Source organism: Anopheles darlingi, chromosome 2, assembly GCF_943734745.1.
Source record: "Anopheles darlingi chromosome 2, idAnoDarlMG_H_01, whole genome shotgun sequence".
Lineage (NCBI taxonomy): Eukaryota > Metazoa > Arthropoda > Insecta > Diptera > Culicidae > Anopheles > Anopheles darlingi.
Genome location: NC_064874.1, coordinates 58,056,877 through 58,080,796, shown reverse-complemented (window position 1 = coordinate 58,080,796; position 23,920 = coordinate 58,056,877). Strand labels below are relative to the sequence as shown.

General features: G+C 47.1%; 2 protein-coding genes across 6 annotated transcripts in view; one reads left to right on the top strand and one right to left on the bottom strand.

Annotated features, from left to right (window-relative positions):
• Positions 1-588: 588 nt before the first annotated feature.
• The window catches only part of LOC125949693 (dedicator of cytokinesis protein 11), an 86,016-nt gene continuing 62,684 nt past the window's right edge, over positions 589-23,920 (bottom strand). For 4 of the 5 annotated variants that reach the window (XM_049676969.1, XM_049676974.1, XM_049676970.1 and 1 more), the window contains 11 exons: positions 14,703-14,819; positions 14,257-14,612; positions 13,128-13,977; positions 9,087-9,774; positions 8,751-9,004; positions 8,346-8,684; positions 4,764-7,928; positions 4,538-4,684; positions 4,260-4,470; positions 3,898-4,189; positions 589-3,817 (listed from right to left, as the gene is read on the bottom strand). In XM_049676969.1, coding sequence (XP_049532926.1) covers positions 3,580-3,817; positions 3,898-4,189; positions 4,260-4,470; positions 4,538-4,684; positions 4,764-7,928; positions 8,346-8,684; positions 8,751-9,004; positions 9,087-9,774; positions 13,128-13,977; positions 14,257-14,612; positions 14,703-14,819 — 6,657 coding nt within the window. In that variant the 3' untranslated portion in view covers positions 589-3,579. The remainder of the gene's footprint in view (positions 3,818-3,897; positions 4,190-4,259; positions 4,471-4,537; positions 4,685-4,763; positions 7,929-8,345; positions 8,685-8,750; positions 9,005-9,086; positions 9,775-13,127; positions 13,978-14,256; positions 14,613-14,702; positions 14,820-23,920) is intronic. The other variant, XM_049676972.1, reaches the window with a different exon arrangement.
• LOC125949694 (UBX domain-containing protein 7) lies at positions 10,043-12,405 on the top strand. Its single transcript, XM_049676975.1, has 2 exons — positions 10,043-10,501; positions 10,572-12,405. Exon 2 carries the CDS (start codon positions 10,572-10,574, stop codon positions 12,138-12,140), a length of 1,569 nt encoding a protein of 522 aa, XP_049532932.1. The 5' UTR covers positions 10,043-10,501; the 3' UTR covers positions 12,141-12,405.

Here is a 23,920-nt window from a genome sequence, read left to right as displayed (position 1 = left end):
AACCAAACGAGCGCACACGGTTTGGGCCAGGATGCGCGTGCGCGTGTTCGCACACACGTGCAGCAGCGTGAACAGTCACAGCAACCATCCGCTTTGCAGACAACATAGCGACGCGGTTGCTGCGGGCTACAAGCATAACATGGCACCTCGGCACAGCCCCTTTGCCGATGTCCTGGAAACAGCAAAACATATTCGGTATGGTTTGGTGTTGGTGGGTGGAAAGAAGGGTGAAAAGGATTGGAAACGAGATAACCGATAAGATACGATTGACGGGTTTTGTCGGGATACTCCGTCTTGTAGTTCTAGCTCTGTATACTCTCTCTTCGGGGCAATCCAGGACAATTGGAGAGACATATCATTTCTATTTTAACGCACACAAAGAACGTTACTAGCTTAATGCAAATGAGCACATTTCGATTATATGGAATGCGATTAGTGACACACCATATTAGTGGTTCTGAATGTTCACGATGCAGTATTGCACGAGCACAGCGAACGATTCCACGAACTGGTTCAACTTTGTCCGGAACTAGGTATTTCGGTACTACTCCACGCACACACATACTAATATTTAGTTCAGGATTTGAAGTTTAATGTTTCTACTATTGTTTATTTGATAACACACTCAAACACACAGACACCTTGCGTAGCTGTTAGGTGCCGGTGACTCCAATGGCAGCCATTACGTACCACGTTGCAGTACTTGCAACGCCGATGCCATTGTTTGCGCGGCTGATTTAATTTCGAACAATTCGTCTAGAGTTTGGTTCACTTTGTTTTATGCTTTGTTTTGCTTAGTAGTAAGACCATTATAAGGTGGTACAGGTGTAAATGGATTTAAAATGTGTATAAGATACATATTCGATATATTTGTGTATGTATATGACCTACTTAAACGCTAGCTGAGTAGTTTTCGCGTAGGAGAACATTCCTGGTGGCGCTTTGCTGGCATTCACATCGTTCTATTTTGCTTTATTCTTTGTTTGTTTGAGAAGAAGTTGAGATTCGAGTAATTTGTGTCATGGAGCCCTTACAGGCGCCACACTGCTTGCATATAAGTAAATAGCATGAGCGGAGCCGTTAAGATAACAAAGGAATAGCGATGCATACATTTGGCGTGTGGATAAGCGATAGAGTATGATTCGAGTACCAGAGCAACGGAGGCCAGGCCAACAAAGGCTATGCTACCGCCTCATCCAGCCAATACACAAAAAATACAAGAATTAATCTGTTAAGCTATTGAGGATTGTTATTTGATTTTCCTTTCCATAACAGCTTAACCGCTGAGCAGATCATTCAATTGGTCCTGACAAAATAACAATGAGACGCACATACCTGATAGGATTGTTTCAATCAATCTACAAAATTTTAAACGTGTACAATAAGCAGGTCCTCAAAAGTACTTTACAGGGAACCGATATTCCTCAAATACAGCACAATACATAAACACCTTTAAACAACGATAACTTTGAGAGATTATATACAATTAAATATGTTTACGGCAAATGTTACCCATTCGTCACAGAAATGTAACGATACAACGCAAGTTCAAGGATTGACTAGCGTCTTAACCATTGGAAGACCACTGTCTCTCTTTCTCTCGGGGTCTCCGGTCTCGAGTGACAGAGATTTTCTTATGGAAAACACACAAATAAGAACATACACAGCTTACACACTAAACGAAACGAGAGTTGCCTTTCGATGGGAAGCCATTTTTTTCTGTTCGTTCAACGAATTACGGTTTTCTGTCATGTGTTGCCGTTATGCAGATAATGAAATTCGCTCTCCTACTCGCTGTGCATGAAAGCAGCATATGCTCATGCACATGTTCAATGACTGAATATACATGATAAATTTAGTATCTTAAAACTAAACTAAAATCTGGTTATTGGCAGAAGTTTTCTTCATTCGATCTAGCCTTCCGTTTCATTGCGCCATCAGAGATTAGAGCAGCGGTTCTTAAATGAACTGAAACTCGAAATGAGTTGAAACTAGCGACTGCCTTTTTACTGGTGTTGTGCCTTACTGTTTGCCCATGAAACACAATTCATCAGGGATAAGTTGCTGCAAAGGTCCTGTTTTTCACAGTACGATTTTATCTCTTAAAAATAACTCATGTATAACGTTGAAATCTACTAGATATCATTGGGAAAAAGATACAGTTTGAGCCTGACTTGGTTATTGTTAGAAAAGGTGCAAAGATTCCAAATAGATGTCTGTTGTCTAGGGTTAAATTGAGCTCATTGTAATCATCCTCTCTGGTATCATTTGCATTAGAATTGTAAGATATCTTGTTGATTGTAAGTCTTTCTCTTAAGAAGTCTGAAGTGTGATGCTAGACTTAAACGGTTGATAGCCCTTCTAGCGATTTATCTCTGGCGAAACATATACACAGGTTTAGATTCATAATCTAGCAAAGATCAACAACACGAAACAAGCATACCCGATTGGAAAATGATTATATCATCTACAAAAGAATCTATTACTACTACGGTACAGCCGTAGTGTAGTAGCTTAGCGTTAGCAAGAATTGATCAGTTGTTCATATAAATATGTTAACATCGACATAAAAGCACGTAAACATTTAACACAATACAAGAAACGTATGTTGTTTCCTGAACGATACCTTAACGTTCTTTGATAACTCCTCTCTTCATCCTAATATGTACAATGGCGGTTGCTTGAGCTACGCTAGTGATTTCGCGTCGAGGTCGAGGGAACGACGACGCAACACATTTCCTTCGTTGCCCCCTCCAACACCATGGGGATTTGGTTTTTCCCCGAAATTACACAAATAGGACCACAAAAACTGAAACTAAGTTATGCGAGGTAAGTTCCAATTTGAAAAGCCCAAAGCCAATCGACAAGCCCACGCCAAAGCCGCACACTCTCAGACAGAGGTAGTAGCCGCTTGCGCGAGCATTGAGCGCTTGTTTGGTATTTTTCTTTTTTTTTAATTTGAATGTGATTGAATGGTTAAATTTATATGTCGTTCCCGAATAAAGATAAGTGAGCAAATGTGGAGCTATGCTTCAGGGCGTGCCCAACGATCACTAAACAAAGTGCTTTTGTTTGAAATATTTAAAACCAGTGTTTTTCCGCTAGGCGGACGTTTGAGTAACATGATTAAATGAATGTAGCTAAGCGTTTGCTCTTTCGTGAAACAAGTGCTGATTTTACGGAGATAAATTTTAGTTTGCTTTTTCCACAAAACAAAGTGTTTGTTGCTCCAACAGTAGTATGTTTTTAGAATGATTGCTAGAAACACTGCAAAGTGAGTGATGCCATAAAACTTTGAGCACTGCTTTTGTGTGGTGAGAGCACTCGACGTTAGTTCCTCGTTTTTGTTGCCATTTTGTGTTCCCGTTTGTGTGTTTCATTTGAATGAATGTGATTTGAAAGAATACCTACTTTCTTTCAAGTGTATCTTTACCCTTTTCGTCTCAAATCATCGCCGTCTATCGTTCCTGGCTGATCTCACAGAAATAGGAGCAGAATGCATTGATTGTGTACCTTAACGATATCCTTTCCTCTTCACAATAGGTTAAGCTGTTTCTACCTCGATCGATAACCTATGATCTAGGCTGTGCTGGAGTTGGTTGGAGCCCCACTGATGGCGCTAAATAGGGCTAGACTATGGCGATGAGCATTATTGTTTCCCTCATCCAACGGATAAACGATCTCACCGAGCAGATCGCTCAGCGCCGAGCAAAGGTTCTCGTAGTTCTCCTTCAACGCATTATGGTACTCGCGTTGATCGGATGAGATAAGGTTAGCATTGATCTGCAGTGCCGTGTAGCAGATCTTGATGAAATCCCTATTTTGAGTGAATGATCAAAACACGATTAGCGATCATGAGCGGGAAGACAATAAGCAATCACAGCGAAAGTCTCTTACCTGAACACTTCCTTCAGCTCCTCCACCTTATCGAACGGATACTTGACGGCTGTTTTTGCTGGATCAAGGAAAGCTGAAGCATACGCTAGAGGACCGGCGTTTACCGTGACAGCAACACTTCCTTGTAGTCGAAGCTGTAGCTTTTTCAGATCGATCGGTCCGAGTACGATCTCCTCCAGCTCGGCAATCTTCGTTTGCATCTCGTCAATGGCCACTTCGATCGGACTGAGTTGATGTATCTGCCGATCACGCACCGGGATACGTTTCAACACATACGGGAAGCTGTAAGTTGCTGGAATGACAAAACACGATCGTAATCAGCATCGATTGATTCATGAGCTGTTGTGGTGTTGATGGCTTACTCGTCAAAACCGTGCGTCTTTTCCATTGATCCTCTACGGCCCCGTGAGCACCACCGGATTTCGTGAACGGTGTTTCGTACATAAACGTATCCACATCATGGTTCTGTTCAAATTCAGTCTGCCGCATCTCCAGCTCATCCTTGCAGTAGTACGGCGTTACATGCGTCACCTGGATATAAGCAATCTTTGGATCCAGCGTCGATTGATCGACCTACAGGGAGTAGAAAAGAAGATGTTACAGTTGTTTGCTCTAGAGAAAGAAACATTCATGTACATACCGGTGAAGAGTCCATGAGGATCTTCACATTATCAGCACCGAATTTGTCCCGATACTGTTTATGGAGTCGTTCAGAGATTTCGCTCAGCGAAGTCACCTTCGGTTCCTTGTACACATACTCCACACCGTTCTCCTCCTCGAAGTAGGCCTGCATACAGTAAGAAAGAGGAAGAAATATTATATAGCAACTCAACAGCACCATCAAACCTCCGTAGTCTGTAACGTACCTGTCCGAAGAATATCACTCGATAAAACCGACCCAGTAATCGTTTTCCGGATTTATTAAACTCGATCACGCGGTTGTATGCCTGTGTCAAATGTTCATAACACTGCGTCAGTCCGAGGTAGTCTCGTCGTGACTCCAAGATCGGCACAATCAACCGGTATAGCTCTCCCAAACACTCTAGGCGCTCGGCTCGATCCAAGTAATCCGCACATTCCTTCAGCTGATCCAGAAGCAACTGCTCGGTGTACTGCGAATCCTGCGTTCCACTGTCCAGCTTGAGCCCTCGCTCATCTCTCGGGATGTTGCGTGAGATTCGTTCAAAGGATTCTGAGCCTCTCGCCACCGGACAGCAACCTTTCAACCGCAAGTACTCCGAGATAAGCGCCGCAATGTGTAGATAGCAACAGGCCGCCTCAGAGATGTTACCGTTTTGTTCATGATTCCGGGCCATCGTTACGAGCCAGGTGTGTCGCAGTTCCGGTGTAGAGGCGTACGAGTTGGCTAGGGAGTGTTGCAGCTCCAGTAAACGTTCCGGTTCCATGTGATGTGCCTGCATCTGGGCCGTCGCCATGAGAACCGTGCGTACTCGCCTAGTTAGATCTTTCACCTCCATCGGGAACCCGGTTCCCTTCATTGCCTTATCGCTGCTGGCGTAGTTGTTAATCGTGGACAGTGACTCCTGGAAGCGGGCATTGTTCAATCCGATCACATTACCGATCATCTGCGACACGGAGATGATCACCTGTAAGTGCACTCGCGTGAGTCCCTTTCGACCGCTAAACTCAAAGTTACTGCGCATCAGCAGATACAGCACAGCGCATGCCTCCTGCCGCAGGCTGGACAATCGACTATCGCAACACTTGAGCAGCTCGTACACGAGTTGACCACACAGGACGGCCGTTCCCTTGAACAGTGCCTGCGAGAAGTTGTTAATGAAGGCGCGCAACGCAGCGAACACATGCTTCGAAAGAGATTCCGATTGACCGAGCTGTAGGAACCGGAGATAAATGCGTGCGATTTTTGGTAGTACCAGTCCTTCCAGCATCGAGTCACGGAACTGCAGTGAGTACAGTCCGGTACAATCTAGCACGATCAATCCGATCTCGGTGGCAAGATTTGATTCGAGCAGAGCCTGCTTCAATCGCTGCGTCTCTTCAATCAGATTCTCCCTGGTAGCCGGATTAAGGTTCAGTGTGCCCGAGTCGTACCCATTCGTAGACTCTACGGCCGATCCATTCGATACACTCGGTGGGAGTACGCGGGCTGGGAGTGTGCTCGCTTTGGCCGCTTTCGTACCTCGGGCATGCTTCGCTCCTTCACCCTGCACCTGCACATGTTTCTTACCCACGTACCGGAAGTACAGCAGACAGAGATCGAGAACGGTAAAGAACTGGACCGTTTCACTTTCCGTGCAGTTGTGCCACCAGGCGATCAGGTGCTCCGGTGATAGGTGCTTCACCACAAACAGAAAGCTGATCAGCAGATCTTTGGTTTCGGTGACGGAAAATTTGTCCGTTCGTTGGATGAGGGTCGGTTGCGTGACGCTTACCGAACGTGCGTGGCTTGGTCGGGCGGAATTAGCGGCAGTAGATTCATTAAATTGGTTCCTTATCACTACCGTACCTTCTTGTGACAGAGTTGAACACTCGCTGTTCAGTGATGTTGTCGAGTGACCGTTCGAGAGCGATGACGATTGTCCAGCGATTGCCGCCAGAAAGCTAGTATCCTTCAGGTGTAAGGACGATCGGATCGGACTCGGATAATCCATGAACATCGTAACCCGATTACTGCGAGACTTTGGTGTGCTGGTTTGTGAGGTAACAGCCGAAGCGGTGGCGGTTGTGACGGCGATCGCGGAATGTATGGCCGGAAGCGATTCACGAGCGAAGACGTAGCTACTACTACACGAGATACGGTTCGTGCCGACGGAATCGTGCTTCTTCTTTTCCGTTCCATCAGAAATGCGATGTAAGTTCTCGAGCACGATACCCAACCACGGTACATACAGCATCGCTAACCGTGCCTGCTGGCCTTTGTGCTGGTAACGATCATCCAGATCGTGTTTCGCCAACAATTCCTTCAGTGTAATCAACCCGAGGCGGCGCGTATGGCTGACCTCATTCAGCGAACTCTTCACCTCCTGCAACAGTATCCCCACCAGGAAGTGCTGCCGGCAGTACTCCTCCGATAGGCAGAATTGCAAGAGCAGATCCGCCGCTCGATTGTTGGGCGTCACCATAAACGGTAGGTTGAGGGGAATGTAATGTTCGTGCGAGCAGACTTCACGCAGAAAGGCAAACTTGTACTCCTGCAGTACCCGGGAATCACCTGGACCCCAGCGGTCCATGTAGAGCCGTATCAACCGAAAGACGAAGCCACGATCCATGAAGGAAAGGCAGCGCTTCACAAACACCGAGAGACTTTGGTTTAGCTGTTCCGTTTCCATCGGTAGATCCTTGTGGCGCGAGCTAACGTACGGTACCAGCACCTGGAACAGCGCCTCGACACGGTTGCAGAACTCCTTCGGGAATCGTTCATTGCGTTGCATTTTGATGCGTCCGGTTGTCAGCAGATATTGGGCCATGCTTTTGACGATCACCTCGAAAAAGATGCCCGAGAATTTCATGAACTTATTCACGAGCAGAAAATCCGTATTGTTTGGATGAAGGAGCGTCGGCAGATGGCGACAGAGTTCTCCGTGCACCGTTGTCGTCGTCGAGCTCGTTGTGGTTTGTGACTTTGGTGAGCATCCGGTTCCGGGATGGCTGTCGACTTTGCACACGTACTTCACGTACGCGGTCAGCAACTCTTTGCGTTTCGCTTCCTCTGCGACCATATGGAACAGGTTGACCAGCAACCGGATGATGTTGAGTCCCACTTCTTCGCTTGTCGTTACCACAAGGAGCCCGAGCAGTTGGTTAAGGATCGTCGGAAGGAATGTGATCAACGAACTAATGTGGATGGCGTGGGCCGCTTTCAATATTTTGCAGGTTTCCGTTTTGTCTGGTGGAGCGACCGTTTTCGAGTGTTCCAGCAACCGTTCGGCATGGAGGAACAGGTTGTGCAGATGCTGATCCGTGCTGAGGACAGTCGAATCAAGCCGGAAGCTGACGGTGAAGATCGGCCGCTGATTATCGATCCACTGCACATCCGGACCGGCGTTCTGCTGAACGAAGTGGAACGGTTTGTAGACGATGTGTGTGTGTATGTGTCATGGATAAATGATGGAAAGGATGATAGGGATGGGGAACAATCATACAGGAAGTGTGAACATGAAAACGGATGGTCAATACAACGAGCGAGCGAGCAAGCGATCGAGCGAATGATCGAGAGGCAGCCAGTCGATAGGAAGAAAAGAGAGGATAACACAGAGAGAACAACGTTAGACTTATCTACCAGAGACTGTTAATTTTTGGGAAGGCTTTCACGCTACTTAGTGAACGATCCCAGAGGATCGGATTAGTAGGATTAGAAAGCGACACTAGAACACGGTCGCGGACTCGTTGAACGATGTCCACATGCATCGTGCACTGCCCTTCACCATGATACACGCACGGAAGCTTCATAGTATAGCATTACTTACGCCTTTTCCAAGACCCAGTGGCTGGATGGAGAGATAGCCGACGGGGAGCGAGGCTGCGACCGGAAGGCACTGTTCCTCCACATTAATTTTGCCCTTCGTCAACAACGGTAGCCAAGCGTAGCCCACAGGCGTTTCTGTGCTGGTTGTCGCGAGGTCCTTTTTCTTGGCGATGTTGCAGGATACGTGAAAGAATGAAAACAGCAGATGATGCTGCGAGGTGATGTTGAGCGGAAGGCGCAGCTTGATCTCGTCGTACCACATCGGACTAGTGTTATGATGCAGCACCGGGCAGGACATTTGCGACACAAGCATCTCCTGTCCAGGACGACCGTAGATACACTAGAAAAGTCCCAAACGCATTAGTAAGTATGATGAGCTGTGATAACGAAGTTGAATGGGGTGTACCTCAATGGATTTAGCTTCGGCAGTATCACTATCACGCAGTTCCACGATGATCGCAATGTTTCTGGCTCGCGAGAATATCTTTTGGCTGTCGTAGCTCAAATGTAGTGGATAGATGTAGAGGTGATTCACGAAATGGACGTATGGATGAAGGTACTGCTCGGAGTTGGTAGCGAATTCTGCTACCTCTAGGGTGGGATCGGAAACAGGTGGAGTTGGGAATGGATGCAGTGGTACCAAACTATTCCTAAGGCAATCTGAAGTTCGAAGAAACAAGAACAAAAGAAAAGGGGTTTTGAATGAAAATTCTTGGCCATTAATGTTCATGCTGTGACTTACTGTTGGGCAGTTCGTTGAGGGCTTCAATATAAATCTTCAGCGAGCCAGGTATCACAGTCAGTTTGCTGAACTTGTCCGGCTTTCGATACTCCGTCAGTAACCTCAGCAGCTCTTCGTCCTTCAGCTTTGCACCTTCCTGTCGATAAATGGCAGGAAACTCGTACGACGTATCCAGATCATTGCTGTACAGCTGGAATAGTGGACGAGCGGCCCAAGCAAACGGCATCCGATAGTGGCCACACTTTTGTGCGTACTGCTTGATCGTTTTCTGTAGCTTGCCCAACACCTTCGGGTCCCGGGTCGCCTTAAGGTACGGTTCGACCGACGCATTGATGGCACCCTGCAGAATTTTATCGATACGCACAACGATGAAGATGTCCGCGTGCGGTACGGTAACGTTGAAAATGGCTTGACGAGCCCGGGCCAACCACTCTTTGGTGACCCCCTCGGAATGTAGTAAATCATCACTGGTGTCACACTTGGTGCGAACAGGTTTGAGTGTACCGTTGCCGTTTTGGTGTGATTTATTGGAGGTTTTCGGAGAAGCGCACAATGGCCGTTCGGATTTACAGCACCCCGTCAGTAGCTCCCGCACGTGTTCTTTATTCAAGTCGAAGTAAAAGTTTTCGGTTAGTTTTCGACCCGCCCTTGCATCGTACAGCGCTACACTGGTGAGATAAGGTTCGATCTGGAAATATAAAAAAACATTTATTGAAAGTGTTAACACGCAAGGATAGAATTTTTTAAACGAATTTCTTTTTTGCTCCAACCGTTAACACGAGCATGTTGAATTCAAGCTGGTTTCAAATTAAAGCCGACTGGAATAGGACTCCTCAAGCCGCAGTGATATAAACGACGAAGCAATGGTTACAGTGATGTTCGAGAAAATATGAGCATTTTGCCTTAAAAAGCAAAATTTGAAGCCGAAAAATGGGCTACAACCTTGTACAGTTGTTTTGGCTTTGAGGTTAGAAACTCGGGTTCGCTGTTGAAAAGTGGAATTTTCCGCATTTTTGAACAATTTTCTTGATTTTCGTGATGATTTCGTGGTGATAAGAGTAAATAAGCATCAGTAACAACTTTCGCCGTCGTTCCCGTTGGAAAGTAGTCCGGAAAAGTGTGATTCGAATCACCGTAAAAGAAGGTTTTGTGTCCAAAGTTAGTTTTTCATCGAGAAATTGAAAGTGCGTAAATGTGAAAATATTCGTGGAAATCGTGCAAGTATCGTGCCGAAAATGTTAAAAATCGAAAGATAAGTGAACAACGCGCACACCAAACCCAGCAGTATTCTCAAGGGCGGCTTGGCAGAGAGCGAAATTGTGCCTCGCATTTTTCCATCTCCGCGCGTCCGAACCGCGTCGTTCGCTGGTGTTCTCTCAGTCGGAACGCGGTTCTTTTTGTGCGATTTTATTAAGGCAAGTAACCAGCAGCCAAACACGAATCATCCGTTCACGGAAAATTTGATTGAGGATTTCTTGTTTGCAGATGGCCGAGGATAACGTGAAATCGCTCAGTGAAATCACCGGCTTGAAGGAGGAACAAGCCACAAACTTGCTGGCGGCGTACAACGGTAATCTGGAGGGGGCCATAAATGCGTTCTTCGAAAACCCCGAGGGCATCTTGAATCCGGAGCCGGCCGTCGTCATCGATGATGATAGCAGCAGTTCCGGACCGTCGGGAGCGGCTGCGGGATCCGGTTCTGCCGCTTCGGCTTTCCTGCACGACGACGACAACGTTCGTGCTCCGATACCGAGGAAGACGGAGATTTTGCTGCCACAGATAGAAACGAATCGGGCACGGATCGGCAAACGGAGGGCCGTCATAACGGAGGTTCCGTTTCGCAACTTTGAACTGGAAGGTCGGATTCAGGAGCAGATGCTGCTCGAGGGTGAAGGCCCGTCTGCTAAAAAGATTACGCGACTCGAGGCCCTGTTTATGCCTCCGTTCGAGATTCTCTTCTCCGGTGGATTCGATCTCGCACAACGTCACGGTCGCTCGTTGGATCGTTGGTTGCTGGTTAACTTGCAGGATGATCTGAACTTTTGCTGCCAGATGCTTAACCGCGATCTGTGGTCCGATGCGCGACTCAAAGAGTTTATGCGCCGGAATCTGGTCTTTTGGCAGCAATCGAACAAGACGAACGATGGAGCCAAGTTTAAGACATTCTACAAGGTCCGCTCGGAACCGTACATTGCCATGATTGACCCACGGACGGGCGAAGAGGTGCAAAACTTCTCGACCGCCGATCTCACGCCGGCCCGATTCTTGGAGGCCTTGAAAGAGTTTCTCGTGGAACACAAATCACCGCAAGGCAAAGAGATTAACGTTAATATCGAGCTCAGCGTGGCGGCCGGTCCTTCGACATCAACGAACGGGCCGAAGCTCGGTTTCGGTGGACCAAAAGCTTCTAGCAGCACCACCAGCACGAGTACCAGTAAGCAACAGTCCACAGGGGACGCGATGCAGCGGAAAGATAGTGTAAAGACGAACCCGTGGTCAGCTGTCGATGAGGATGAGGACGAATTTCAGGAAATCACGGACAGTGACAGTGATGATTGTGAGGAAGTGATCGTACCAGCAGCAGCAGCATCAGCATCCAAAGTATCCGAATCGCTTCCCATCATTGATGCGGTACCGGCCCAAATATCACATCCCGCTGCCACCGAACCACCTCCAGAAAGGACCGGAAATGGTACGGATTATACCGACGACGCAGTAACTCCCACAAGCGCACAATGCTCATCGGTGGCCATCCTGAGTTCCGATTCAGAATCGAGTCTGGCGCCGGATCAAAAGACGCGTATTATGCTGAAAATGCCGGGCAACGTGACGGAGCGGCTGTTCTTCCGTAGCTCTCGAACACTGCAACACGCAATGGCGAAGCTGTTGCAAAGGTACAAGCGTCATTTCTCCGATCGCGCCACCGATACTACGGATGTGCGGTTCTTTTGTCAGGCGATCAAGGCTGACCTGGCGTCGCTGGATCCGCAGCAGACGCTGCTCGAACTCAAGATTCATCCGAACGCTGTAATTCACGTGACAACGGATGATTAGGCCGCGAACGCCAATTGTAAATGATTCAATGTTTTGTGTTTAGCAACCTATATCGAGATTAAGCAGTTGATGTATCTTTCATCCCAGAAAAGGAAAATGAATCGTTTTTCAGTGAAATGGCGAATGAGGACTTGTTATTATGATCTAGCTAACACCATCCGAAAACACACCGATTGGCTATTTTCAGAAAGTAAGTTTGGATGTGGGAAGCTCGATCAGATCGGTCGCCTGATCAGTCGAATCAAAAATCGAACAGCCAAAAGAATATTACAAACACAACAAAAAGCTATGCTCTAAAATTAAAACAAAAACATAAGTTATATCAGTATTACCAATAAACTCATTAGAATACCGCTAGTGAAATTCTCACTGTTTTTTTTTCTTTTGGAGTTGAACAAATTTCAACAACCGTATCGTTATATCATATTAAAGTTTAGTAAAGAGCCAACATGAATCTTTTTATCAAATAGGTAGATTTCGATACCTGACTATTGAGTCTAAAAAAACAAGAATGAATTGGAGTGTTGCAAGACGTTTGTAACACCGACATCAGACGGACCTTTGTCTTTACGCAATTTTTCAGTTTCGTCGCTTTTGCCATTGATTTAAAAATTAATTTAAAAAATCAAGTGAAGTAGTCTTGTTTGCCAAACACATTCAATAAGGACATCTGTCTGTGATGCATTTGCTCTTGCTTTTTAGGCAAAAAACAATCTTATACCAGTTCCTACAATTGGAACAAGTTGTAAGTCTTGTGAGTTATTTGCTTGTAAGATAATTTTGATACGTACAATCAAGATGGCAAAGATTTTTATGATTTACTTTCTGTAAAAATATGGTAAATATGGTGAAATAACAGCGTTTTCCCAATGGCACGTTTTTGGCACATGGCACGTGCCTATAGGCAAATAAAATTTCATTTAAACGTACTTTGTCATCAAATTGTTAGCAGAACATTTCGTTAGAAGAAGAGAACACATCACGTACCTGACAAAGCGGTGCCTCCGAATCGACGGGCGGTGCTCCGTTGACTCCATCGATTGGACCCAGCAAACGAAACCGCAGCGAATCGCACTTGATCAGTATCCGTTGGCCGAATTGTTCGCGATATGGTTCAATGGGTGGGTCCGGTTTGCCGGGGCTAATGGTAGCCGTTCCGACGGTACTACCGCTGCTCGCTTGAAGCTGCAGTAACTGCTGGCCACCGAAGAGGCGCTTACGGTGTTCACGCCTTGCCTGCGCAATCGATTGATCCGTCTCGCGGGCGTACCGATTGAGCTGTGGGTTCATGCTCTGCTCCAAACCTTTCAGCGTACCGAACTGCATCGTACTGGGGCTAGCCGGTGGTGGTGCCGATGCACGCTCTAACGATGCGACCCGTTTGTCCTCCTGCAGTTTGTTCTGGTGTAGCACCGAGGACAGCTTACGAAGCCAGTCGTCCATTTCCGCCTCGTCGTCCGCCATCAGCGTAACCGACTTGTGCTGTCCGGCGTTCATCTTAAGCTCGAAGCAACAGCGACCCTTTTTCGGGTTCGTTACCACCTCGGTGCAGAAGTCCATCACGATCGTCGCCTTCGCCTCGACATGCTTCTCGTCCTTGTGCAGCTCCAGGATGTACGTGCCGTCGATCTCCTGGCGCAGATAGCAATAGCGCTTCTTGAATGACTTCGAACCGATGTGGGCGAACATGCGATCCGAGTTCGTGTCCGGGCCTTTGAGCAGGTAACCCTGCTTGGTGATGGTGTCCGCCTGCGAACGCGTCATCTGCTCGTCCATGCGATCCGGATCCGTGTCCACCTCGTAAACTTCCTCCTTTAGTTCCTCCGATGGTGATGTTCTGTGCGAATTTCGAACGAGATTGGACACGAATACTTTAGCTGTCTAGCGAATATGCAATGCCGCTAAACCGTGAACACCAATTCATAAACCCTATCTTAGCACAAACTAAAGTCGCATGCATACACATGTTTCGGGCATGCCGAATAATTTGAAGAAGGGTTTTGTATTTCTTTATTTTCTTTCAGAAGTATTTGAGAACTCCAACCAACGATTTCAGAAGTATTTGAGCCAACGATTTCAGAAGTATTTGAGAACTCGAATTCTCCGTTCGACTTACCGTGGTAGATCATACCAGGAGGCGCCGTACTTGCTGTACTTGTAGTGAATCAGATGGTCCGGCGATTCGTACGTGTGAAGTGCCTGACGAGTAAGAAGTAGTCCCGTCGCCCCAGCACCGCTTGCACCCGTACCGACGGAACTGATCGAAAGCGATCGATTACTGGTCGGTGTGCCATTCTGACTGCCTGCCACCGAGCCACTTGTCGTGCTACCGGTCTCACTACGCTGTTTACTACTTCCGTTGAGGGAACCACCACCGATGGAAGCGGTCGTGGATAGTGGCACGCTTCCAACGACGGTATGGCCGGGAATGTTACTGTGGATGGTTCGGAACTTTTTCGGTTGAAGCACCTCCTTTTGGGTGAAAGCAATAAGCAAACAGTTATCAGACAAGGTTTAGCTAAAGCAGTGGACGAAAGTGACGCAATCAGAAACTACACTTACCGATACGTCATCGTTTGGGTAGAGCACCAGTTCACGGTGCGGATCGTTTTGAATGAGTGTCCGGTTCTTCAGGATGAAGGCCTCGAAATCGATCGGCTCCACTATGACGGGTTTGGTCTGGGGAAAGGAAGAGATGATAACACAAAAACTCAGGTCAGATATTTAACCGATCCGAAGCTAATTTAATTGTGCCTTCAGGTCATGGAATTTAAATAATGTTTCGCATCGTCCGAGATCGAGCCGAGCTGTTGGCATTCACGAGATGACAACCAAACGCGATCGCGATCATAGCAGTTCAAGGTAGATGACGACGACGACGGCGGCGGCGGCGGCGTTGTTGGTGCATTACCGATTTCAGGCCAATTCGGAGCAGGATGATTAAGGAGAAGCGCCTTCGTAAGCGGACGGTGTGTGCAAGGCACAGACGATCATTAAAACTTAAATTGAAAATAAAAATCCAATACGTAATAATTTCCGCGATCGGTCGCGCGCGCTCACGCTGGCGCACGTCGTCTGACCACCAAAAGTGACCACCGCTCATCCTGGTTCCTCCGAGAACTCCGCCGCGTTGCAGTCATTTTCCGACCCATCTATACACACCATAATTTTCGCCCGGGTTGGCCATTCTGGGGGGAGTCGAAAAGACCGCGGGTTGCGGCCAATCTTTCACCGCAGCAAAAGGAAGGGAGGCACGTTGCTCGGTCTCGTCTGCCTGGTTTTGCGCAGCCGCTTATGAAGCCATGGGCTTTTGAAGTAGATTATTTTCACCTTCTCTCTTCGTGCCAGCGGGATCTCCTTCCCCTGTGGTTAACGCCTGACCCCCTTGTCCGGTTTCACGGGCTCCGTTGCACGTCGTTTGCGTTTTTAATAATATTTAGCTCGCAGCCAAATCGATCAGCCGGGTCGAGTTGGAGTGCACAAGCCCTGGCCAAGAACGCGCAAGCCCTAGCACCGCAACAAAACCACAACCAAGAGAAGGGAAGGGGGGCGCGCGTTGATGATTATAATAAGAAAGCAAACCATCCGCGTTATGCCGCATATACCGCAAGCGGGTGCGACCATCACAGAGGCAGGTCGTAGGCCACACTGGCTGGTGCACCACCAGCAGAAGATGCAGATGCGCATAAAGCGCAAGAGCAATTCTTCGCGAACGCGCCTTGTGGCCGGGGGTTCGTCGCTTGATGGAGTCTTTCGTGTACCTTCGGTGATTGTAGCCGCATCGGTCGCCATCGGGAGTTCGATACACATTTCTTCCTCCCAATACTACTACCCCAGCATTGGGGTGCGCTAATTGTCCCTACAATGATGTTCATTATTGGCCTTGTGTCGGTGTTTGAGCGCGTGTGGCGTTGTATGTGAGTGTGAGAATAAGAATTATAAAGCCTGTTTCAGTTAGAATCTGGCCGCTCTGAACAGGTTATTTCTCAGCAGGAATGAAAACCGTTGCTAAATCATTGCGGAACTTGCGGAAAAGGTTAACTGAGTAAATACTCTTGAAACATCGCTTTGCAATTGGGAAAGTCCAATATGTTGTCGAGCATTTGTAGAATATTCATTTTATGTAAGTTTTATCGTCAATCAAAATGCATCTAGTATTTGTTTCGGTTAAATTCCCGCCAAGACATCCCAGGATTGTTGCGAACCGTTCTACTACGTTCTACGTTTTGTCCGTAGAACCCGTCAAATGTTACAATTTTTGGCCTGATTAATCGTACCCCTGATCGTGATTAATCGGCCTCGTAATCGTGATTAATCGGCCCCTGATACCGCTTGAATGTGATTTTTTTTTGGTTGAGTTGAAGAAAAATTTAGATAGTTTTTCTTTGAACCAAATCGGGTTCCTATAATGATTGTCTCGATTCATCGGCGAAAAATTTTGCTGCTTCCTTTCGTTTTGGCAAAAAACAACTAAATAAACAAATTAGTAGAGACAAAATGGTGTCAAAAAGACTTCGATATGTTTACTAAGGAGAGGGCAATTGGCCAGATTCTCACTGAAACTGGCTTTAGCAGACGAAACAACCGACAAAAGATCGTGTTCCGAGAGTCCTTTTCGGAACGCCAGCAAAAGAAGGGATGCCAAAACCGTAATCCAAATGCAACACATGCTAATAATGATCGGTGATCGTAATGATTATTGTATCGAACACCCGAGGCACCCCCTTTATCCGATATCGCCGGATCGGTCGTACGATCATCATCGGCATATATACTAGCGGGCTGGTACAGGACCACAACATAATGATCATTGCACCGGGCTCTTTCCGTGCGGCGATTAAAGCACCGAAGCAGGGAATCGATCGTGGATCTCGATCAAGGGAGGCGGCAAGCGACGGGCAGCCCAACGCAGCGATGGTGTTATGTATTTTTATCGCTTTGATTCCGGTGTTTATGCAGTGCGGAACGCTTTCTCGGGAGGTCGTCGTCGTCGCCATCATCGTCTCTGGAGGACTCGTTCGCCTGACACACACACACACACACACACACCCGGGCCGGCCATTCACGTAGCAAACACCAAAGCGACGTTCTCTCTCTCTCACCCGCTCTCTGTAGGGAAGATGATCGTGATCGTTTATAAATCATAAATACCACTGAGATGAAGGGGGCCGTATCCGAAGGAAGATATGAACACGGGGGGAATCACTCTAGCCTCGGGTGCTTTCGGCGCAGGAATCGGGATGAAATATCAGGCATCGTGATCGATGGGTATTTGCGATCGATCGAGCGCGTTCTCGGCCGGTTAATGATTATGCACACGTTGCATTGCGTTTTGGTCGTGAATGGAATAGAAGGGTGTCCTGGAAGATATGGTTGGAATGCCGGCTTCCAGCGTAGTACAATAATGCAGTACAATGAATCGCAGGTCAGATAAATCAAGGCTCGATGTAGTTCAACAACCAACCAGTTCGAAGTCTAGTCCGATATTGCATGTAACTAGCGCTTTTGCTAGCGAACGATGCAAGACAATCATACAACAAATTGAATAAGCATTTGAGAATTCTGTTTTGTGCTAGGTTCTAGAGTCATGAATAGTAACATAAATCGTTGAGTGATTCTCTGATAACATACATTTCCTCCGGCAAATGAAACAAACAAACGGCTAACCGCAAATGATGAACCCCCCATTGCTGTCTGCTACTCAATCAATCAGACTCATCATGCCCTCACCAAGGGGGTGACTTCGATTTTGTAAGCTTCACGGTTGAGGAAGCGCACACCCACTGCAGGAACTGGGCGTCTTCGCGTCTCGGCGTGCCCAGTCGTTTGCATGTCAGCACAGTAAACACGGTAGTTATCAGCATGTCGACAATTGTCACTGTGTAAACGCAAACAGTTGAACGCTCTAACATTATCACATGCATCTCTACTGATCGGATGACCAATTGTCGTCATACGTTAAGTAGCGTCTCCGCAATTAGTTTCGCCACCGGAGCGCGTTGTACAATCGTGCCATCACCGTTGTCCACTTCCCGTGGTTGGAATTTTAGGGGGCCACGGGTTTAATTCATAATTTCCCAAGGAACAAACCAACCGAAACGAAGGGGAGGGGGCGAACTTTTTCTTCGTTTTCGATTATCCGTGTTTCGACAAGCACAAGTACTTGTGTTGCATAGGATTTGGTTGGAAGAATCGGAAGACGGTAGTATGTGTCTCGTTAGTCAATCGTAGATAAACGAATGATTTTTGGCGTATCGATCACGCGCTACCAGAGATCACCTACATAAAAACGAGATGTGTGCTATGGACTCTACTCTTTTTAAATAGTGAAGTAATCCCCAACTTTCCGAACTAAATATGATTCATGTGGCATTTTAATCTAATTTGAAATTGGCCGTCGATTTGGACCAGCTTTTCGACATCCGATTACGCAAAACACTTCTGGACCATGATGTAATCACCAAAAGCCTTAACTCATTAGCGACTATTGTTTTCCAGAAGCTTCTGTGATGTATTTGACCAATTGCTCGATAGTTGTTTGGTTTCAAAAAATTTATTTTATTTTAACTGTCAATCGACAGTCCTTTTCCGGATTAAGGGGATATCAGCTATCCCGTATATTCCTACGCGACAGTCAACCGCTTTTTATAATTGCGCTTACTGCATTGTTGCTGCTGACCAGACTTGTTAACGACCATTTCGAGTTCTTAAGTTCGTACAACCACAAAACCAAATAACTCCGTTTCAAAATTTTCCAATAGCTACCCGAAGCAATCTTTTACGATAAAACTTCATATTTGCAGACAGATTCTCATTTTTTTGGCGAAATTTGAACACAAAAACCTTGAAATTCGGCATATCCGTGTCTGAAGACGGATTACATTTGTATTGTAAAATTTTATTACAAAAGACAAGGCGCATGATTTACAAACCAACAATCGCTTCTTTTGATTAAATATCGTTTTTTTACAACTCACACTATGCGATTCCATTAAGCAAATGGTTTGTAATTAAATAACACAACAACGTATTTGAATCTGAAATTTTGTGTAAGGATCCAATACTACACATAACATAGATAATTCTGGCTGTCTGGTGGAGTAGCAGATAATTGTAACAAAACTTAGAAGTAAGTCCACTAGTCGACAGATGATTCATTACACAAAACGCCATGTAAGTATCTACTAACACTCCTTTACACCCGCATGATCGCATCCATTGATTCCTGCGCACGTTCACTATTAAATCATCTATATCTCTATTCAATATCCATTCTGCTGACCAGCTTAAGTTTATGCGGCGCAAGTCTAGCGCCAAAGAGTAGAGCTACAATGTTTTCTACAAGCTTCCAAGTGTCTAGAGAAGCATCTTCCCAGACAAATTCCCCTTCCAGTAATCTCTCTCCATCGTTTCTCGCCTCGCATCCTTACAGTTTATAATTTTCCACAATTATGTTTGCGGCGCGTTTTCCGACGACAAATGGACGTCGCACCTTACGACGAGGGGCCACGATTTTGCCACCCAATATGGTCTAGGCGGGCCGACGGTCTGCAACATTATGCAAATTGCCGAGTATCGCTTCGGGGGGTGCCAGCTTGCTGCTACGTGCATCACTAGGACAACCGGCTGTATGCACGGTCCTACCATTCTAGCCACCTACGGGCCAGCGACAGGGACTGGCGTGGGAGGTGAGAAATTATGGACCATTGTTGTTCGATTTCGCTACGATGCGCCACATAAACAACCATTTATCTATTTTCGATGTCCGTCCGAGATCGAGCAACGGAGAAGGAGGACCATATATTTGATGGCGCTTGGTGGCACATTTTATTAAAATGTTGTCCGCGCGCATCGCACTGCGTGGCCATGCCGCGTCAATAGATCGATAAAGCGCAACGTATCGTGGCGATCAGCGGCGCTACACATTGCAGATAACGCCCTCCCTTCCCTTGCGAGCATTCCTCTGCTTGGTTGCCTCCCTCTCTTTGTGCTCTGTTTTCTTCAAAGTTTTTGTGGACGAGTGGAAAATGTGAGGAAAAATATTTTATCGCACCATCGGCATCGGGCCCTCTCTTTGGCGGTCAGTTTGCACAACGTTTCACATAAAACCCATTGCCCAGCATGCTGTGCGCGTTGTCCGCAGCAACAACGGCACCCAGCGTCGTGAATCAAATAAGTTTTGTCTTTTCTTCATCCCTTCATCTGCTCCTCTGCCTCCCCCGTATGTGTGTGTGCGCGCGCGTGTGTGTTGTGTCCTTAGCACGGTCGATTGGTCCGGATGTGCGCTCTGCTCGCTGCCTTTCCGCATCACACGGTTCCTCGTTCTTTTGTTTGCAGATTATTGTAGCCGCGCTGGCTGCACCACTAGCAGCCGGATGCGATCTGGTGGCAAACGGGTTCGCGGTGCTGCTGCTGCTGCTGCTGCTGCTCCTGTACACCATTTATGCTGTGCCGTTTGTTCTTTTCGGCCCTTTTTGTCAACCGCGAGAGGAGCGATCGTTGGATCGTCCGGTCGGCTCGGCGCGCTACGTGAGGCCGCATGACCAGGCGAGCGGCCCTACCAGAATTGGATCTGCATTCGTTACACCGAAATAAGCTTCAAAATGAAAGAAAAAGAAGAAGAAAAAAAACGAACCAAAGCAAGACAATCACAGCCAAACTGGCCAATCAGTTGCACAATCGGAAAGGGAGGAAGGAGGAGGTCTCTCCCCCTTCCCCGATTGCTGGAGGTTGCACGTGCGAGCGAACGAGATGGCAAGAGGTCATTCAATATTTATGCTGCATAAATTCATTTGAATCACAGTCCAGGGAGGAGGCCCCCCGAGTGTGGAAGGATGCTGCTAAGGCAGAAAGGAAGGCAGCGGTCTCGGCACGGTCCAAAGGGTGCACATTGTTGTTGTTGTTGTTGTGTTGTGGAGCACAGATTCACGCGATCAACACACACACACACACACACACACACACACACACACACACACACACACACACACACACACACACACACACACACACACACACACACACACACACACACACACACACACACACACACACACACACACACACACACACACACACACACACACACACACACACACACACACACACACACACACACACACACACACACACACACACACACACACACACACACACACACACACACACACACACACACACACACACACACACACACACACACACACACACACACACACACACACACACACACACACACACACACACACACACACACACACACACACACACACACACACATACACACACAGTTCCCATTGTTGATCGCGAGTGCGCGCGCGCGCGTCCAACTCCTCGCAGTTTTGTTGTCCTCACTTCCTTTTCGCGGTGGGGTCTGAGGGACCACCACCTTGCCTTAAGAAGATCACTTTTCGGGGATCGTTTCTTGTGCGAGACGACGGGAGTAGGTTTCCGTTCCGGCACACACACAAACACACGCGGGCGCGCGCAAAGCAACAAAAAAGAAACACTCTTCATGTCCCACTTCATCCGAAAGCCGAGCCCAAAAACAAAAAAGCCGTCAACTTCCAACGCCATTGCTCTCCCCCTCCCCTCCCAAAAAGGTAGAGCGATATCCTACTCCTCCTTCTCCTTCCACCCCCCTCACACACCACGAGCTCGGTTTTGTCATCAATGAAAAGGGTCGTCGTGCATTTTCCTGGAAATGCATCCCCACAACGCGAGATGTGTGATGTGGTCGTGGTGTCCGTCCGCGTGGTCCATTCACTCGATGTTGCTGCTGCTGCTCGGGCTCTGTTGCAGCAATGCAACGGTTCCAAAGATGCATCATTAATCTTACTGCAGGCCGGGATGCGGTGCAGGAGTGGAGCAGGATCACGTTGAAGATGGTGGTGGTGGAATATGTTGCGTTTCATTGTTGTGCCCGCCCCGTGTGTCAGAGATTGATTGTAATGAAATTCAATTTATGATTTCTCGTAAAAACTCGGGACAACAAGCCGGACTCTCCCTGCCTCTCTTTCGGCAGGATGTTCATAAGACTCTTCTCCCTCGTGTCTGTGTCCATCTCGTTGAGGGTTGAGTTGATTAGCATTCGCGAAAGTGCGCAATCGGCGACTGCAATCCGGTTGCAATTGGTCGCTCATACTTTGTGACCGGGGATCCGCCTGTAACAAGCTGACGAACGACGATTGGCTGATCAGAACTTTCCGGGTAGCAGGAGAAACAGAAGGAAGAGAAGACGGAGCTCTTTCTTTCTTCATCCCTATTATGGGGTTGCGACAGACCACCCCACTCTCGGGAAAGAGAGATTGTGAGGGATGCCCCGGTATGCGGGGACTGAGATCGCTTTTCTTACGAAGGTAATGGATGCGCCTCCCCGGGAACCCGGAGTTCCGGAGACGATGGAGAAAAACTACGCGCCTGACAGCAGGAAAAGTCCATCAAACGATGACGATGCCGATGCCGTCGCCGTGGGTTGAACGCTGAAGGACTGCTGCCACTCGACTCGACGTCATCGTCATCGGGACGCGGTAGCGGCACATCATTTTTATGCCCTCTTTTGGACCTGGGCTCCGAAAAGTGAGAGGCGCAACACGCCGCTGCCGCCGCCGCCACCGCCAACAATGCTCTCTTTTATCGGTCGGTCGGCTGCGGAAGGGGTTGCTGCTGACAGGATGCGTGCGTTGAGGGACGCTGATGCGCTGGGCAGGACATGGTCGATCCCACACGGGTTATGCTTTTGATTGACATAATGTTGCTCTAATTGCTACTTTGCATACTGATCGGTGGATCAGATCACTCCTTCTGACTCCTCCCCGTTGACGATGGGATCCAGATGCCGACAGCACAAGACAATAGCAACACAAATCAGCTTCCGTTTGAAGGGTTTTTGTTGTTGTTGTTGCTTAATGTTAATGTAATGCTGGGGAGGGGGCAGAGTAAACAGTAGCGAAGCGAATAAATTGTTGTAAATGTTTCGAGTTCGAGCATGCCATTTCGACCATGCAAGTCTTATGTATTGTTCAATGTATTCCCGTCTAGCGGGATATGAAGTTCTTGCTGCTTAATGCCAATCATGGTTTGGCCAAACTATGTTCTCTCATTCGGAGCGCACCGTTTGTTATTTTAAAGAAATCAGATTTTATGAGACTTCGAAGATTATCCTGTACAGCTCGACTAAGCGTAGTGCTATCAGCCAAAAGCTTGTGATTATTACAAAGATACTGAACTAGTAAGTACTACGAAAACAGAGCAAGATTCCATTTTGTCATTTGAATTGTGTTCTGCGTGGAATTCTGTTGTGGTTAGCGTAGTGGCATATTTTGAATAAAATTTATTTCGAATGTATCATTGTTTAATCATGTTTCAGCAGCTCTTATCTGATTTTTTTATCACATCATAAAAAGTAGAGCATCGATCAATTCAAAAGCCTTTTCAATTATTCATCTTCTTGGGCATCTTTTAATCCCATGTAGACGATTGAAAACATGTTCACAAGGTCCACAACTACATGCATTTCATTTGCATCTAATAACGTTTGCGGATCAGCGTCCTTTCGTGCCTCTGGTCTGCGAGAGCGCTCCATTGCTATGGAATTAAAAACGAACCTTCGAAAGGATTGTGGAAAACACATTTTGGAATTTTCGGTTTTATAGTTGCATCTACAGAGTTTAGAAGGATATTTGTTAAAAAAAAAAGAGTCAGATACCAAGACGGTGTTTAATCAGTGACGCATAGCAGTAGATAGAAAATATCACAATAAAAAAATACCTGGAGTTATT

Excerpts from the sequence above, each read along its gene's own strand:
- LOC125949694 (XM_049676975.1), top strand. The coding sequence starts at position 10,572 with ATGGCCGAGGATAACGTGAAATCGCTCAGTGAAATCACCGGCTTGAAG.